The 18,391-nt window shown below is 35.7% G+C and overlaps 1 protein-coding gene across 1 annotated transcript in view; it reads right to left on the bottom strand.

Moving 5' to 3' along the window:
* BBX (BBX, HMG-box containing) overlaps window positions 1-18,391 on the bottom strand; it is a 348,489-nt gene that overhangs the window by 111,731 nt on the left and 218,367 nt on the right. Inside the window, exon 6 of the mRNA XM_027867261.1 lies at window positions 5,015-5,210. Within this exon, the coding sequence (XP_027723062.1) occupies window positions 5,015-5,210 (196 nt within the window). The remainder of the gene's footprint in view (window positions 1-5,014; window positions 5,211-18,391) is intronic.

Below are 18,391 nucleotides of genomic sequence, written 5' to 3'. Positions count from 1 at the left end.
AGACTCACTAAAATGTAGAAGCCAACAAAATCCTTATGAACACATAGGAAAGACAGTATAAAGTAACCTGAGATAACATACAATATATAAGTATCTCAAGGTAATTAAACTTCCCTATAAAAATTTTTCAGACAAACTTGAATAAGAAAGTGTGAAATCAGGCACAATATACACACAATTTTACCAAAGCTGTGACTCTAATCAAGTCTTTTGCTATTATTTGCCAGAGAAGTTATGAAGCAATCTGAATAGCAACCATTTTGTAGGCAAAGGAAAAAAAAATAATACTGAACCAGTACTACTGGAAAGAAACAGGAAAAAAAAAATCATAAGGGATTGTTTAAAGGGCAAGGCAGACCACAGAATGATTAGGTGGTTAAGAAATAAACCAACAGTGGAAGGCAGCCACAGATGTGCACACACAAACATGAGGCATTTGACTGATTTAACAAAACAAAGCTGTTCATTTTTTTCTTTAACCAAAAAAATCTCTCCTTAATGAAATGTTAAGTGAAGACTTTAAGTGTTCCAGTAGCAATTTCAGCAAATACTTAAATCTCCTGTTTCTAAATTAAAATATCAGGAAGGGAAAAAAAATGAGTGTAGAAAGAGAAAGTTTAATTTGGTGCTTTCAGGCCACTAAAGAGTGCTACTTGTACAGCTGTTGCCCCAGAGATTAAAGGGATTGAATGTTTACTTCCTAATAATGACAAAGATTTGTTGGTTCAAATTATAAAATAACACTGGAATATGCTTACATGTTAATTTATTTAACTGCATATCCTCTTTTATTTCTTAACAAGATACTTCATAAGGATGCTGGGATTATGCTAAAATATTAGCTAATAAATTAGAATTATTCATTAAAATAACTTATAGTCTTCCAAAATTATTTGGAAGAAGCAGAAGATATAACTACATGAATATCACACTCCACTTTACTGAGAAAGCTCATCCTATAATATGATGATTTCCCCTATTTTGGAGATGGTACATTTTACTGCTTCCGGATTATGCATAATAGCAGGAAACCATATACCTAGTGCCGCTGGGCACGAGACACACAATATACGCTCTGTTTAAAAAAAGCTTTAGCTTTGCCTTCCTTGTGCCCGCTATGTCCTCCAGGAGCACCTCTGCATGTGTTCTTTCTTAAAGACAAATTACTCCATTTCCATTTTGGTTGAGAAGGGCATGATTTCAAAGTTTTCTAGGCAAAAGTCATACGCTATATACCAGACTTAGATTATGGCTCTATGACAGAAGAATTATGTCCATCATGAGGAGAAAAAAATTGACAGGAAAATAAAGGAAGAGTTTTCTTTGACTCTTGCTAGTTTTACTTCACCATCGAAGTAAATTACTGAAATTACTGACCTCTTGCCAATGATATTGAATGAAAGCAATGCCATATTAAACAACTGGAAGAGAAGACAAGGGGAAGAGTACATACAAATTGAAGAAATCAGTGATTTTATACTTTCTGTTTCCTTAAACTGCAGCAGTGTAGCATAATCAATAGAATAGTAGATTTAGAGTCAAGAAGGACCCAAGTTTGAATCCTGCCTGGGATACTTACTAGTTATGTGACCTCATTTAATCTCTATGAACCTCAGTTTCCCATCTTTAAAATGGGATTAATAATACTCAAAATTTGAATAGCAACCATTTTGTAGGCAAAGGAAAAAAATAATACTGAACCAGTACTACTGGAAAGAAACAAGAAAAAAAATCATAACGGATTATTTAAAGGGTACTTTACAGGGTTAAGATCAAATGAGATAATTGCACACAAATTTGCAAATCTTACAAGAACAATATGAAGGTAAGCTAACCTTATTGCCATCTTCCTGAAGAGCAGCAGTGAATACATAAAATAACTGAACTGTTAAAAAAAAAATTATCTAGCCAGAACTAGAGCTAGAATTGCTGCTAAATGAATAGGTAGACAATGGAACACACTGGCAACCAATGATGTGGAATTCAAGAAACTTATTAAAGGAATATCTGAGTTAGGCAATAATCCACATGCCTCAGATTTTCTAATAACATTCAAAAATACCCTATTTTTCAGAAACCTCATATAGCTCAGTAATGCATCAATTGAGGACCACAGCTATTCGGCATGCTGCCTTGAGCTGAAATCTCACCAATTTATTCTACCAGGTTACTGCCCCTCTTGGGTAAACAACCAAATAAAATAAGGAAGCGATGTCTAAGTTATATACAGTAGGTATCATTTTGGGGGCTCACTGCTAATTATATGATACACACATGAAATCACCTATATGCAGCTTTACTTCTTCCAAAATGATATCATAATGTTAGAACTCATTTAACAGAACTTATAGGATCTATCATATATTCAATATTCAAGTGCCATGGAAATTTTGTTAGGAATATGAGATATAAAGATTGATCATCATCACAATGTGTTATTTACTGAGAAGGTCTAATTTCTTCCTAGGCTTCCCTTACAGCAGGTATATTTAGTGCCTGGTACATAAGTGCTTAATAAATACTTGTTGAATGAACTTTGCTGAAAGCATTTACTATGTTCTAGGCATTGTGTTAAGGGCTGAGGACACAAAGAAAATGCAAAAACAGTGCCTACCCTCAAGAAGCTTATATTTTAATGGGAGTGCCAACACGTATAAATTAAAACATAAAAAGTAAATAAATGGAAGCTATCCTTAGAGAGATGGCACTATCATATGGGGGTTGGGAGGAAAGAAAGCCAGGGATTCTCAGGATTAGAGGATGGGAGGAGGAACATTAAAAGGAACAGAAATTGGAGATGAGTTGTGATGTGTAAAGAACAAAAAAAAAAAAAATAGGAAGGGAACCCAGAGAAAGTAATCATAAAAACACAAGGAAGAGAGAATATTTAGGAGGAAAAAGTGGTAAGTGATGTCAAATACTGTAGAGGGATCATGGAGAACAAGGATCAAAAAGAAGTTATTAGATTTATCAATTAAAAGATCATTGGTTCAACCACAAGTACAGAGGAATAATAATAATAATGATGATAAAAGCTAACATTCATATAGTGCTTACTATGTGCCAGACATTGTGCTAAGCACTTCATAATTATTATCTCAACTGACCCTCACAACCCTCAGATATTAGGTGCTATTATTATCCCCATATTTACTGATGAGAAAATTGAGGCAAACAAAAGTTGAATGATTTGCCTAGGGTCATACAGCTAATTAGTGTCTGAGGCCACATTTGAACTCAGCTCTTGGTCCAGGTTGAGTGTTTTATCCATTGCCACCTACCTATTGTTGATGAATGATGACAACGATTGATAATGAAGCATTCCTGAGACACAGAATGGTGATAGGATTATGGTAAAGAACTGAGACTTTCATTTTTGGACATGGTAAATGTGTGAATTTTTCTTTTTTTGATTGACTACGCATATGTGTTATAAGGAGGCAAAAGAGATCACTGGCAACTTCGGATAGATCAGTGGCAACTCTTGGTTGTTGAGTTCAGCAGTTAGTTTAATGAGGTCAGCAGCCAGATTGCTGAGTTTATAAAAGAGTGAAAGGAGAGAGGATGGAAACAGCAGATGTGGAGGGCTTTTTCAATCAACCTGGCTGAGGAGGTGAGGAGATACAGGCAAATAGTTGATGGATAGGGTAAAATCTAGGAAGAATTTGTTAAAACTAGGAAAGACAAATGAATGAAGAAGCCATAAGATGGGAAGAGACTGAACATTAGAGAGTGGGGATGATGTTGGGGTTAATCTTCTAATATTAATATCCAGAAGAAAGTGATCAAGAGTGCACTTGAAGGGGTTGGCTTTAGCAAGCAGAAAAGTGACGTCATGGTCAGATACTGAAGTGAAGGAGGAAGTAAAGGAGATGATAGCACAGTGAAGTGACATGGGAAGAAGGGGTAAGAGGGAGCTCTGGCCAAACGGCTAATTTTTTTTGGTGAAGCATGTATGAGGCAGAGTTCTCAGCAAAGGAGGGTGGAGAGAAGGAATGATGTGGGATGCTTCAAGAGAAAAGAAAGTTTGGAACAGTGAATTAATATTCTGATTCTGAAGGAAAATTAAGTATAGTTATGAAAAAGAAATACATATAATGCAACATAATCTCCTCTCTGACCAATACCTATCATATTTTATTTGACCCTCTCATTTACCTCATATACTACTTTCCATCTAAGATTGTAATATGGTAGCACCCAGGACAAGCAAGGTTTGTTTTGGACAAGTTTCAGAGTAAGTAAAAGCTTCTCTTTACATAAGCTAATAAAAGCTTTTATATTCCATGACTCAGAAGGAAAGCTCCTATTTCTAATGGTTTAACTTCGGATATTAAAGCTCTTCCCCAAAAGAGAAGGGGAAAACAGGCAGGCAGAAACACATACAAATTTCTTGGAATACTTTATAATCTCTTCTATTTCAGACTAGCAATATAGACAGACACATTCTTGACCTCTAGGTCTTGGGAAATCAGATATTCTATACTATTTAATTCTGTCACTGTTGTATCTGGTTGTTTATTGGAAAGGCTTAATTTTTTTTTTCCTTTACTCTTTTGTTTCTTCGAACACCTGGATTACTCACAGGAGGATTTCAGTTTTCTATATCAGCAATTCTTTTTTGTTTGTTTGTTTTTTGGCGAGGCAATCGGGGTTAAGTGACTTGCCCAGGGTCACACAGCTAGTAAGTGTTATGTGTTTGAGGTCACATTTGAACTCAGGTCCTCCTGACTTCAGGGTCAGTGCTCTATCCACTGTGCCACCTAGCTGCCCCCTTATCAGCAATTCTTGATCTCACTGTCACTGTGAACATTCTCATCCATTAATGATCCCCACCCAACTTAAACCTCATTTTTATCACTGATGCTGAGCAGTATAAGATTGTCCCATTTTGTTGTTTTTAGATGATCTACCTATTTATTAGTCCACTCATAACAATTCTCATGATTGGAAATATTGTCAAGATTTAATAACTATCATTAAGGGAGAGGAGGTAATAAGAGACCCAACTCACCTGCCATCCCAAAGTTAAGCTGAGGCATTTCTTCAGTCTTTGCTTTCTTGGGGCTTGGTAAATCTTTTCCAGAGTCAGATGGAAAGGCCCACAGCTTTTTTCGTGTATTAATGGTGGGCGCTGGGGATTTTACAGGTTTGTTTGTTGCAGGACACCATTTGTAGCCAGGATTGGCTTTCATAAACGCATCTTTGTACTAAAATAAAAGAAAAGGTGAAAAACTTACAACCTGATATACTCTATTCAAACAAAAGAATCCTAACATCCCATAATGTTATAGTTAAACTTTGAACCTGTTAATAAAAAGATAAAGCTTTACATTATACCTTCTGTATCTCTTTACCTAATAGGGAAAAAGGGTGAAGCTACAGAGATTGTCATATGTCCTAGGGTTCTTTCTTCTCTAGTATCTCTAAGACATCTAACTGCTCATCATAAGGTCCCTACAAGAAGTTTTCTTTGTAGGTCCAAAGGTCTCAAGAAACTGTGCTTTTTTTTTTTAAACACCTATTTTTTTATCTCACCTTTTAGGAAGCTGTATATGCTTTACCAGGAAAGCAACAATCCTCTATGCTTATATATAAAAATGATGTTGAAGCTTTCTGTTTAGCTCAGGGGTGGGGAACCTCTGGGTCAGTGGCTCCGATCCTGCCTAATTTAATTTAATTTGTCAAATACAGTAGAAGCTTTGTTATCTGTGCCGAGAGATTCGGATGATAGAAATGCAATCTAAGATGCCTCTGGATCACTTAGCTAAGTCAGAGAAGGAAAGAGCCAAGGACAGACAATGGGGGAAAAGGGACAAGAAGGTAAGCCATAAATGCTAGAGCTTTTTATCTATTCACGAGGAATTTCTGAAACTTTCAACCTCTTCTTCCCGGTTATCTTCCATCCTCTAGAAGTGTTTGATCATCAAAAATCTTTTTCTGTTTTCTCTTCTCTCTTCCCTGTCCTCTATCTTTCTTTTTTTCTTTGTATACTTGGTCACGACATTGAAAATCAGGTATGTTTATTATTTGTCAAAACATTTTCCCTGTTTCCTAATGTTATTTATTCTATTTTATTTAATTCCTACTTTAATACATACTGGAGCTGCTGACTAATTAATCAAATCAAAAACAATACTCCAACTCTGTATGCTTATGTATAAAAGTAGTTACTACAAATCAAAGTTGCTTTTTACTTCTATACAATAAATTGATTAGTTAAATACTTAACTAATTTTTTGTTGTGTTCTAGAGACTTGGTTGGGGGGATAACAATACATATTTCCTTCTAAAAAATAAACTTTTTCCCATTTTAATTTATAAATGCACATAATTAAACCATAATATACGTTGTATAATGCAATGTTAAATAGTAAATGTTCCATAATTACTCAATGATACATTTTTTAAAGAAAATTCCTTTAATTAAGTCTTTCTGAATCACAAATAGCCTAATTTAACTATAAAATACAAAGTTAAATAAGTTAGGTTTTTCTTTTTTTGATATAAATAAAATGCATAACAAAAATGTTTTCAACAAAAGCAGGAAGTTACAGTGCTCTTCTTGTAAAAAAAAATTTTTTTTGAGTCAATGATACAGGACACTGTAATATACTACAGAAGATAGACCCATTTATAACATACTCATATGCCCAAGAAACTTACACTATAAATCTAAATTAGAAAAGGTATTCTTTATTATAATTTGAAAAGTGACAAAGATTGTGGAAGAAGCAAACACGGGCATCATTATTGTGTGCTGCTAAGATACACGGATTGATGTGTCACATACAGACAGTCAGTTAAAGGGCATTCACTCAATATATACAGTGACAAAAGACTTTTATGCCTATTACTGCTTATCATGATAAATAAAATTATTTCTCCTTATTTTTTTGTAGTTTAAGTGGGCTTCATCCTAGTGAAAGGTGCTGTCCTGATACTGCCAGCATGAAGGATCCTTCTATTTATAGAATACAAAGAACACAGGCAGCAGACAAGCTTGCAAGCTCCCTTTTGCTGATTCAAACTCTGCTCAAGATTAACCTCTTTCACAGGAAGAGGTCACTTCATTTACTAAGACCCACTCCATTCTGGGCTTTGGCTGATAATGCTGACAGGTAAGTTAGATATGATCCTGTCTACCCAATGAAGTGCAAGTAGTAGTACACAAGAACAATGATAAGGACAGAGTTAATTCTCCCTGTCTTCCAGAGTCAGAATGTAGAAGAGATTTCCTTGGTGACTCTCTTACTTACCCCTTCATACCCAGTCAGAAAGTTCTAGAGACTCTTGTCTTCAATGTCTCCCATACCCACTCCCTTTCTCACTGCCCTCTTTCCATTAAGGCTGCCTTTTCCAATCTTTGTATGAACTTTTTTCACTAGTTTAACTAATTTCCCTGCTGGAAAACTGTCAACGGCAATTCTTCATTGCCTCATGTATAAAGTGCATTATTAATACTCCATATCCTCTTATTCTTAGCTCTAACCTATCTTATCAACCTATCTTTTACCTTTCCTAGTCACGCATGCTATGTATCAGTCAAACTAGGCTTTTTTCCTTAATGTTTCCTTTAATTCCTTAATGCGATGCTCTCACTTTCCTACCTCTTTGCCTTTCTTTAAGTTGCTCCCTTTGTCTAAAATTCAGCTCTCACCTCTGCACATTAAAATAATACCCATTTTTCTTTGTACCAAATGTTTATTAATATTATTTGTTTTTGTATCATTTTATCATTGTTGTGTCATATCTGTCATCTTACTCTTTGTGGTCCCATTTTGGGGTTTTCTTGGGAAAGATACTGGAGTGGTTTGCCATTTCCTTCTCCAGCTCATTTTACAGATGGGGAAATTGACTTGCCCAGGGTCACACTGCTAGTAAGTATTTTGAGGCCAGATTTAAACTCAGGAAGATGAGTCTTCTTGACTCCATCACCTGCACTTTATCCACTGTACCATCTAGATAAATTACTTTTCAAAATATATCTCTTTTCCTTCCCTCTCCTAAGAGTCATCCCTCATAACAAAGAGGTGTGGGTGGGTGAGTGGTGTGGAGGAGAAACTTCAACAAAACTCTTAAATATATCAACCAAGTCAAATAGTATATACAATATGCCAAATCCATAATACCCCACCTTGCAAAGAAGGAAAGCGGGTAGGGATGACATTCTCTCCTCTCTTCTTTGAGACCAGACAGTTTTGTAATATTTTTTGTTCTTTCCATTCACACTGTTGTAGTCAGTGTGGTTTCCTGGTTCTGGTCATTTCACTTTGTACAAGTTCATATAAGCCTTCCCATGCCTTCTCCGTGCTCCTCATAATCATATCTTACAGCACAGTAATATGTCATTAGATTCAGGCACCACAATTTGTTTAGCCATTAGCCAAGATGGTGCTGTCACTACATGGGCAGCATAGGACCACGAAAAGTTCCGTGGATTAAGGCTGAGTTCAGTGGAGTGAGGCTCAAGTGCAATTCCTTATACTTACTACTTATATGCCCTTGAGAAAGTCATTTAACACCTCTGGGCTTCAGTTCCTTCACTTGTAAAATACGATGGTGTCGACAGATGTCCCTTCTTGTTCTTGCTCTTTGATTTTTACTTTGTTTCTAGTTCTTTACTACCTCAAAAAATGTGCTGCTACAGATATTGCAATGACTAAGACACCTTTCATTAATAATAATAATAATAAACTAGTATTTACACAATCTTTTAAGGTTTGCAAAGTGCTTTACAAACATTGTCTTATTTGATCCTTACAATAACCCTGGGAGATGGGTGGTGCTACTATTATTCCCATTTTACAGATAAAGGAACTGAGGCAACCAGAGGTTAAGTGTGACTTGCCCAGCATTAAACAGTTAATAATCATCTGAGGTGGATTTGAATTCAGGTCTTCCTCACTATACCAGCACTCAAGCCAACATCTAGCTGCTTAGCAATAAACTTTCTAAGTCAAAGGGTATGCTTTCTGAGTAGTATTCCAAATTGTTTTTCAGAAGAGCTGGATGCCCATTTTTAAGTTCAAATACTACCTTCATCATTAAACTTGTATTACTAATCCCAGAGAGAAATGATTATTCCCTCCAGATGACAGATCCAGGGCTGGAAGGGATCTTGGACGCTATCTGGTCTAATTCCCCACCCCCTTCTATTTTATAGATGAGATAAAGTGAGGTTAAGTGACTTGGATTTGTAGTAAATGGCTGAGATCAAATTTGAACTTGGGTTCACATTCAGCATACTTTCCAATGAACAACAGCCTTGACAATTCCCTACAATACTCATTAGGAACTCATATATTTGTTAAATGAGTAGTGTCTCATTTAATCCAAAATAATGAATAATTACCAAATCATTTACAATCACACACATATATTATACTCTATCATATCAATGGACTTTCCTTTGTTCAGTTTGGTCCCAATATCTGGTTTCAGTGGAGGCAATGACAAAGGAAGAAAAGAACTCTTGCGTCATGTGAATAATCCCCAAAACTGATAACTAGGAGTTGAAGGTGATGAAAGTCAAACTTGTTCCATGACTATGAAATATCAAGGTCAACAGCATTAATCTTGCAGACTCCTGATTTGGAACTGGCAATTGTTGTGAAACATTTGGCAAGCTATCAATCAACAAATATTTATCAAGTGACAACTTTGTAGACAGCATTGCCATGGCACAGTCCTGACTTGTAAAAGCTCATAATCTAGCTCAGGAGATAAAATATATACATATAAAATGATAACTAGCCACACATCAGATTGTGAGGCACTTGATTATTTTTGCCTTTCTTTGCATACCCAGTGCTCAGGGCAGTGTCAGCACATAGTAAGCAAGGCATAAATGTTTGTTGACTATTGACTGACTGAGGGACAAAGATATGTGAACGGTACAGACAATAATGTGCTCTAGAAGGTCAGAAAAGACAGAAATCACAGTGGGCTAAGGAAGGCAGGGAAAGCATCACAAAATAAAATGGCTGAGTCTTTAAAGTCGAGTAGATGTTTCACAAGGTAGAAGAGTCATGAGGGCATTTTGGACAGGGAGAAAAAAGCCACAGCTCAATATCCTTTTCCTTCATATTCTGCAACTTCCTATTAAATGTTCAGCCAACTTTTTTTTTTTGACAAAGTCCATTACCACAAGTAGAAGAGCCAAACAAATAGATCTAACTCGCTGAAATGACTAATTGTTTGGATCTCAACCTCCCCCTAAGGTATAACTTCTAAACAGAAAGTGAATCATTGGTGACTACTTGGAGGCATTCAGCTATTTTCAAAAATTATCAATCATCATCTACAAGCACTAAGATCTTGAATCAAAAAAGCTCTTACAACTAAAATGCTGCTCTCTAAGAAACCCTTCCTTTGGGATACAAATTCACCTCTCAAACAAGTTAGCTTATAAACTTCTAACCTTTTCTAAAATTAACTATGAGATGGGGTAGCCAAGTGATACTTACACCATTGGTCATGCAAACTATTTTGAATCTGTTTTCATTATGTACATCTCTTTACATGTATTATTTTGTAGCTCTCTCTATATGAGAATGGCATTATTTTTGTACCTCAAATGACATAATGCCTTCTCTATATCAGTTGCATTATCAATTTTCAAAGGAATAATTGATGTGCTTCAATATATAAATGCTTTATGAAATCTATTTCCTAATTATTCTGATAACAATTTTTAAAAATTGCTCTAAAGAGAGGCAATACTATTTAATGCTTTTATAAGTATTAACATTCTGATTGCTTTTTGTGGTCTTAAACTTCTCAAATTTAACCAGATAAGTTCAAGAGTTTGGTTGTTTTCAGCTAAGTGGAATCATCCACTCCCTATGTATAGTTAAGCCATGTAACAAGGGGGGTCCTGGCAATTCTCACTTCTATATAAATGCAGGCAGGAGAAAAAAAGAGAGAGAGAAAAAAGGAATGGTCACCATTACTTCTGTTTGATTTTGGGGGTAAATTTCTTCAGTAATTTCATACTATAATCACAAGACACAGTGAGAAGGCAAGTCCCTTCCAGATTTAAAATTTTATGATCTATCAGTCAACATGCATTGATTATTACTCCAACTATAATTCTATCATATACCACTTCAATTATTCTCATTGGGAGAATTACAATTATATGAAAAATTAACATTATATAAAGGACAGAAGGAGAAGATATATAACATCTTAAAAGTAGCACTGATCTATATCTACTTCTAGTTCTGGGCTTCTTCCTTTAGAAAGATTTAATAATACTGTTCACATATAAAGACACAACGACATGCCATACTGATTATTTCAATCATTCTTGCTATTTTTATATTTTAAACAAAGAGAAACTTAGCTGGACTAGCATTTTTTCTGACAGTACATTAAATTATGTTTAAGGTTTCAATGGAGCAAAAAATATGAATACTCAAGTTACATGACTATAGAAAAAACTACACAAAAAGTATAAAGAACTAATGGTTTAAACAAAGCCACCAAAAAGAAAAATTAGACTCAACTGAACTAGCCCAGCTTCAATTAAAATACTCCTAGCTGGCTGTTCTTCCCGTCAAAAATTCCAACAACAGGAAGACATCTATAACAAAGTTTCAATATAGTGTACCAGCCTGACACAGAAAAGGCTGAACGAGCTGAATCAAGGTGAAGAAATCACGGAGCAGGAGAAGATACAGAATGCACGCCATTCTTTTCAAGAAGCCGTTTGTCCTGATAGGTGGACACGGACATGGAAACCAACCTCCGTTTCCTCATTTATAATACTAATGATACACGCAGGGCCCTAACTCAAAACTGTTGTGAGGCTCAAACCTGTAAAGAGATTCTTATACCTTGAAGTTACATAATGATAGTTATTACTATTTTTGGGAAATGTAATACAATCTCACTAATATGAACTAGTCAGATAGATGGTCAGTCTGAATTTAGTGAAAAGCTGGATTACATTTTATGTTTAATTAAACTTTAAATATGTATCATAAGGAACACCAGTATTACCAGTATTTATTTGGCAATAAGTTAAAGTCAGTTCTTTTATTTATTGTCAAATAAAGTCCTTCTGGGAATAGCCCTAATAAATGAGACAGCATTCATTTATTCAACAAGCATTTTTAAACATCTCCTATGCGCAAGGCTCCAATATTAGGTTCCAGGAAAAGACAACAAAACAAAACAAAACAAAACAACCCAAAACAAACTAACAACAACAACCCACTTTCTACCTGCAAGGAGATTATATTCTATTGAAGGGAAATGGATAGATAGATAGATAGATAGATAGATAGATAGATAGATAGACAGATAGATGGATGGATGGATAATGATGGGTGGGTGGGTGAGTTGGTGGATGGATGGATGGTTAAACATAGAAAAAAAGGCCAGTTTGGCTAGAATGTAAAATGTGTGAGGAGTAATCAGTCCAGAAAATGATTTATAATAAATATATCCACGGGTAGGAGAAACATTATGATAAGGCTGATAGGGAGGTGTCCTTGAGATCAGGGCAACCTGAGTTCAAGACCTGCCTCTAACAGATATTACCTGTGTGACCCTGGGAAAGTCCCTTAGCCTCTAAGTCCTCTGGCAACTTTCTAACACCTTAGTTGCAGAGAAGGTATTGACCTGTTTTGTTCTACTTCCTATCCCAATCTGGTTCCTCTATTATTGTTAAAAAGAAAATATAAAGGAAAAGTCTAAATATATTATATAAGAAACATCTAATAAATAATGAATACAAATTATAATTTCTACCAATAGTGACATTGAGTAATTTAGTTATAGTCTCACGTGACTTAAATATGTGGACACTGACATTCACCAATAATCATCAAACAGGTTAGACCCTTTTTGATACTACTATCAAACTGATGGCCCATTCATTCTTTTAATTGATTAAAAACCTACTAACCTCTTTAGGTGCTACCAGAACATGAAAACTACTATTTGTCTAATCTGTCAAATGGTACCCTGAAGGAGAACAAGAGCTAACCTGTTCAAGTCAAACCATGACATTATCCCAAGTACTACTTCTCCTCAGACAGAAGAGGATTCTTTGCTCAAAAGCCTTAGGAATAGCCACATGTCTCAATGTGGCCAGTTCTGCTTCCAACTCAGACCTGAAACCATCGTTTAGCAGGTCCTCTTGACTCCACGGCTGGTGTTCTATCCTCTGTGCCACTTAGCTGCCCCAACTTTTCTATTAGTATACCTGATTTCCATATAGTAAAGATCTTAATAAATACAGTCATTCATTTATTTATTCATTATTTTGTTCTAAATGGGCTGTTACTAAAGACAATTGTTTTTATTTGTTTTTTAATGTACTTTGATATGTTAATAGTGTCTAATGAAGATGGCAGTTAAATGAGCCATTAGGCAAAAAAAAAGAAGTGTTAAGAAAGGAATACATTCCTACAATTAGGAAAAATTAGTAGATTTGTAGTGAGGCACATTAGATTGGCCACATACTTTGGTAGTTAATATACAAAGAATTTAAGGGATGATAGAAACCATATACATCCATCTAATATGAAGCTCTCTAACAGATGAAGAAACTGAGGCTTTAAGAGGCAAAGAGAGATGCCTGGTTAGTGGCAAGTCCACACATCTTATGACTAACAATTCAATCTTCTTTTCAATACAACAAACTGGCTCCTTCACATGCTATATGTATAAGCAAGAATCTATTAAAAAATATGTATTAATGTAGAGAAATAGCCCATTTATTTGTAGGAACAGCTTTCTCTGAATGCAGAAGGTAGCAGATTGGAAAAAGCAAGGATACAATGACAGTGGTAAATGTCAGTGGGAGGAGGGAGACAAGAACTACAACAAGCAAAAAGAACTAAAAAAATAAGCGTCCTCATATCTGAGAGCATCGTTTCAAACGGCAGTATATACCTCAACAGTTCTAAATAAGTCATCACAGAGCCCAATAATCAGTGTTCATAATTATGACCCTGAATCATTAAGAAAACGTTAAAACACATCCAATATCAACTCTGTCATAAGGCACATGGTGTTTAGTCATTTTTCAATCGGGTCTGACTCTCTATGATCCCCTTTTGGAGTCTTCTTGGCAAAGATACTGGAGTGTTTTGCTCTTTCCCTCTCCAGCTCATTTTACAGATGAGGAAACTGAGGCAAACAGGATTAAGTGACTTGCCTAGGGTTACACACATCTAGTAAGTGTCTGAGGTTGGATTTGAACTCAGGTTTTCCTGACTCTAGGCCCAGTGCTCTATCCACTATGCCAACTACCTGGTGTGTGAGATAGATGAAGTTTCCTCAGTACTAAAACTCATAAATTCCCCTTTGTACCCCCAAAGCAGTAAAACTTGCAAGAGGCAACCTGTGCTCCAATCCCTCTAGCAAGGTAAAAATTGTGAAACACTGCTAGCTTAACCGCCAGGGGCTTTCTGCTTATCTGTCTCTAGGCAGGAATTCTCAACCCATTATCAAAAGTCTTCCCGACCCTTTGTCTCTAGGCAAATATTTCCAAATAAGGACATTATTGTACTAAGGTTCTTAGAAGGCGGCATTTAGATTATGCACCCTGAAACCCAGCCAATGAGAAGAAGGGTTCAGGAATGGGGAGGGGGTATCACGTTAGGACTATAAAACTTTGTTCCCCACTGCTCGAGCGACAAGGGCTGTGCCCTTTCTCATGAGAAAGAATAAAACCTTTTCTTATCTCTGACTCAACCTCCGAACTTTTAATTCTAGTGTGGCCATTGTCCCACACACTGGCTATCATCTATTTTCAATAGAAAAAAAAAATTAAAGAGAATCAGTGTTCAAAGGGTTATGTGTCAGTTATTTGAAAGATTCAACTATGTGGAAGAGTTTATTTCCTAATGCAAGAAAGGAGCTATCCGTGTATTTTAAGAGTTTGTAAGGTACAATACATTTTAATGCACTGAAACCAAGGTGAGGATATAATAAGAGAACACCTATGGTATCTCAGTAATAATAAATCCTGAAATCAAAAAAGAACATGTCGGTGAGACTGCTGAACCTCTATTGCTAATCTAATAGAAGAATTGTGAATAAAAGAGATACCACAGCACTGAAGACAAATAAATTTTGTCCTGATGTTCAAAAAACAGAAGGTATATTCTGGAAAAAAAAAATAATAAAGTATTCTACTGAGCTTGACACCAATAATTGGATAAATTCCAGAATGCATTATTAAGAAGGCCATTTATTAGAATTTAGAAAGGGAAGCCATGACCAGTAATAATCATCACAGGTTCATTAAGAAAAAGTCATGATAGGCTAATTTCATTACCTTTTTGGACAGGGCTACCAAGCTGGTAGATCAGGGGAGTGCTATAGAGAAAGGAGACCTAGATTTTTACAAGACTCCTGTACTTATGATTGAAAAAGTTTCACAATATCTTTGTTAACAAGATGAAGAACTACGGACTGGACAATGGTACAGCTAGACATATTGAGTTAGTGGAACAATATAATCCAGAATGATTGATATCACCCTAGAGCTAAGCCTCTACTGAAGTGCTAAGGGTCTTTGCTCTTGGTGCTGTTCTTGGTGCATATTTTTATCAATGAATCAACAGATGGGGAAAATGTATCAAGTTTACAAAGGGCAGGTTACTTGCTGTCTCTCACACACAACATGCAATCTCCCATCTCCGTGCCTTAGCATAGGCTGCCCCCATACACACACCCAGAGCCTGGAATGCCCTCCCTTCCTACCTCCACCTCATAGAATCCCAGATTTATTTCAAAACTCAGCTCAAGTACTAGCCCCTAGACATGACTTTTTTTGATTACCCCAACTATTAGCATATCCTTACCACCTAGTTACTTTGTGTTTACTTTGTGAATGTATGTATTGTATCTTTGAATATTTACTTTGTATATATTTTGTTATCTCTGAATATAATTTTGCATTAATAGCCAGCTAGCTGATACAGTGGATAGAGTGTTAGACTTGGAGTCAAGAAGTCCTGAGCTCAAATCCCACCTCAGATAAATATTAGCTATGTGACCCTAGGCAAGTCACTTAACTTCTGTCTGCCTCAGTTTCCTTATTTGTAAAGTGGAGATAATAATAATACCTACTTCCTTTGTGAGGATAAAATGAGATAATATTTGCAAAGTACTTTGCAAACCTTAAAGTGCTATACAAACGCCAGCTATCATCATCATCATCATCATGATCTATTTATATGTTTACATGTTATATCCTCAGATAGAATCTAAGCTTCTTAAAGGTAGAAATCACTTTTTTTTGTCTTTGAATCTCCAATACCTAAACACAGTAGGTGCTTAATAAATTATTGCTCATTAATTGGAAAAGGATAGTTAATATGTAGGTTGACCGAGTTTGAATAAGAGAAAATCTGGATGGACTGGAGTCATGGGAGTCATGGGCTAATGTTGAAGTCATGCACTTTTTATTTGGTAAATGTAAAGTTGTGATATGCAAATATAGGATAGGTGGGAGAGTTGGAGAAGGATATGCCAAGACAATAGTTCACGTTTAAAAAAACACAAACAAAACAAAATAAAAACTTGGCCATGTGAGCATTAGTGTAATATAGAGGACCCAAAAGTCATGTAATCTTTGTAATGAAAATACAATGCCCAAAATGAATGAAAGAACAGTATAACAGTACATTTTCTCAGTCAGTCCAAATTTTAATATTGTTTCTAGTTTAATATTGTTTAATATTGTTTCTAGTTCTAGATATTAATTAATGAAAAAAAATTAACAAGCTATAACATGTTCAGAGGAATGTGATTAGTATGATGACCAAGCCACACAGAATCAGCTGAAATTACCACTGCTATGCCTGTGCCTTAAAGAGATCAAAAAGAGAGGAAAAGTACCAACAAGTACAAAATTCCAACCACACTAAAGTACTTACAGGTTCTCTGAACCCACTTTGGTTTTTTTCTCTTCTTGTCCTTGGTCATACATTTTCTCTTGTCTGGGATATGTTTTCTCTGCTTCCATTCATGTAAATCATACTTATTCTTTAAGGCACAGCTCATGGCCACGTCCTCCAGAAAACCTCCCTAGACAAAGTATATCCAAAATGGAACTTATCATCCCCCCACTACAACCAATACCACCTTCAACTTCTTCATTTCTGTTAATGTCCCTACCATCACTCTTCCCTTCCCCTCATCCCTGTATCTCAGTGGCTGTTCTCCTAAATAGTTCATATTTCTACAGCACTTTAAGGTTTACCAAGATAACAAGCCTCTGAAATAGATAATGAAAGTATTTTTATTATTTTTTATAAATGAGGATAGTACTGTCAGTTCTACAACTAAAATTTCACCTCCAATCATAGACATATACATATATGTGCATTTAAATGTATTACAAATGTATACATTTAGACATACAGTGACGTAAGAATACATATATCTATACATATGTATATGTGTTATCTATAACTATTTATATAGATATAGATTCCTTGGAGACTTCAAAAATACTTGAAAAACAAAACAAAACAAGCCTTCTGTAACTCTTTATTGCCTTTGGGATAAAACATAGTTCCCTATACCTGGCATTTATAGATCTCCACAACAGGAGGATCCATCCTGCCTTTCTAGCCTTATTTTACATTTCTCTTTTTTATATGGCCTTTCCAGCCAAATTGGATTACTTTATTTTCCCCTAAGTTCAACATTCCTTCTCCTCTCTGATATTTCAAGCCATTTACCACTTAGCTCCAATCTTTTCAGTCCTATAACACAATACTCTCCTTAATACACCTGGTGGTCCAGCCAAACTGTTCTGTTCCTTGCCCTTTACACATGACATTCCCTTTCCTGTCTTGGTGCCTCTGAAGTCTCTCACCTACCCATTCCTGAATAGAACTCCCCTACCTCCTCACCACAACTTCCTGGAATCCCTTCTTTCAAAGCTTAACTCAAATATCACCTTCTATATGAGACTCTTCCTGATTCCCTCAACTGCTAGTACCTTCCTTCTAAAAATTACCTTGTATTCATTTGAACATGTTTTGTATATCGTTATATACTTTATACATACACATATACATACAATCTATATTTATAAAATGTAAGCTCCTGAGGGCAAGAACTATTTAATTACTCTCTTTGTATCCTCAAAGCATAGCACAATGCTTGTCATGACAGATGCTTAATAAATCTTTGCTGATTGATTGCCTCTTGTTTTGCACAAGCCATTTTCCTCATGTTTGGAAAGCACTTCCTACTTAACTTCATCTCTCAGAATCCTTACCTTTCTCAAACACCCAACTCAGGCGCCACCTTCCTCCCCGTACCCCTCAGTTGCCAGTGTTCTTCTTTTCCTCAAACAGTCAAATATTTGCTTCTCTTTGTTTATATTGCATCCAACCATTCCGTCCAG

This window comes from Vombatus ursinus, unplaced genomic scaffold, assembly GCF_900497805.2.
Source record: "Vombatus ursinus unplaced genomic scaffold, bare-nosed wombat genome assembly UNPS02001419.1, whole genome shotgun sequence".
Classification (NCBI taxonomy): Eukaryota; Metazoa; Chordata; class Mammalia; order Diprotodontia; family Vombatidae; genus Vombatus; species Vombatus ursinus.
Note: the sequence above shows the minus strand (reverse complement) of the source record. Positions and strands in the feature narration are given on the sequence as shown.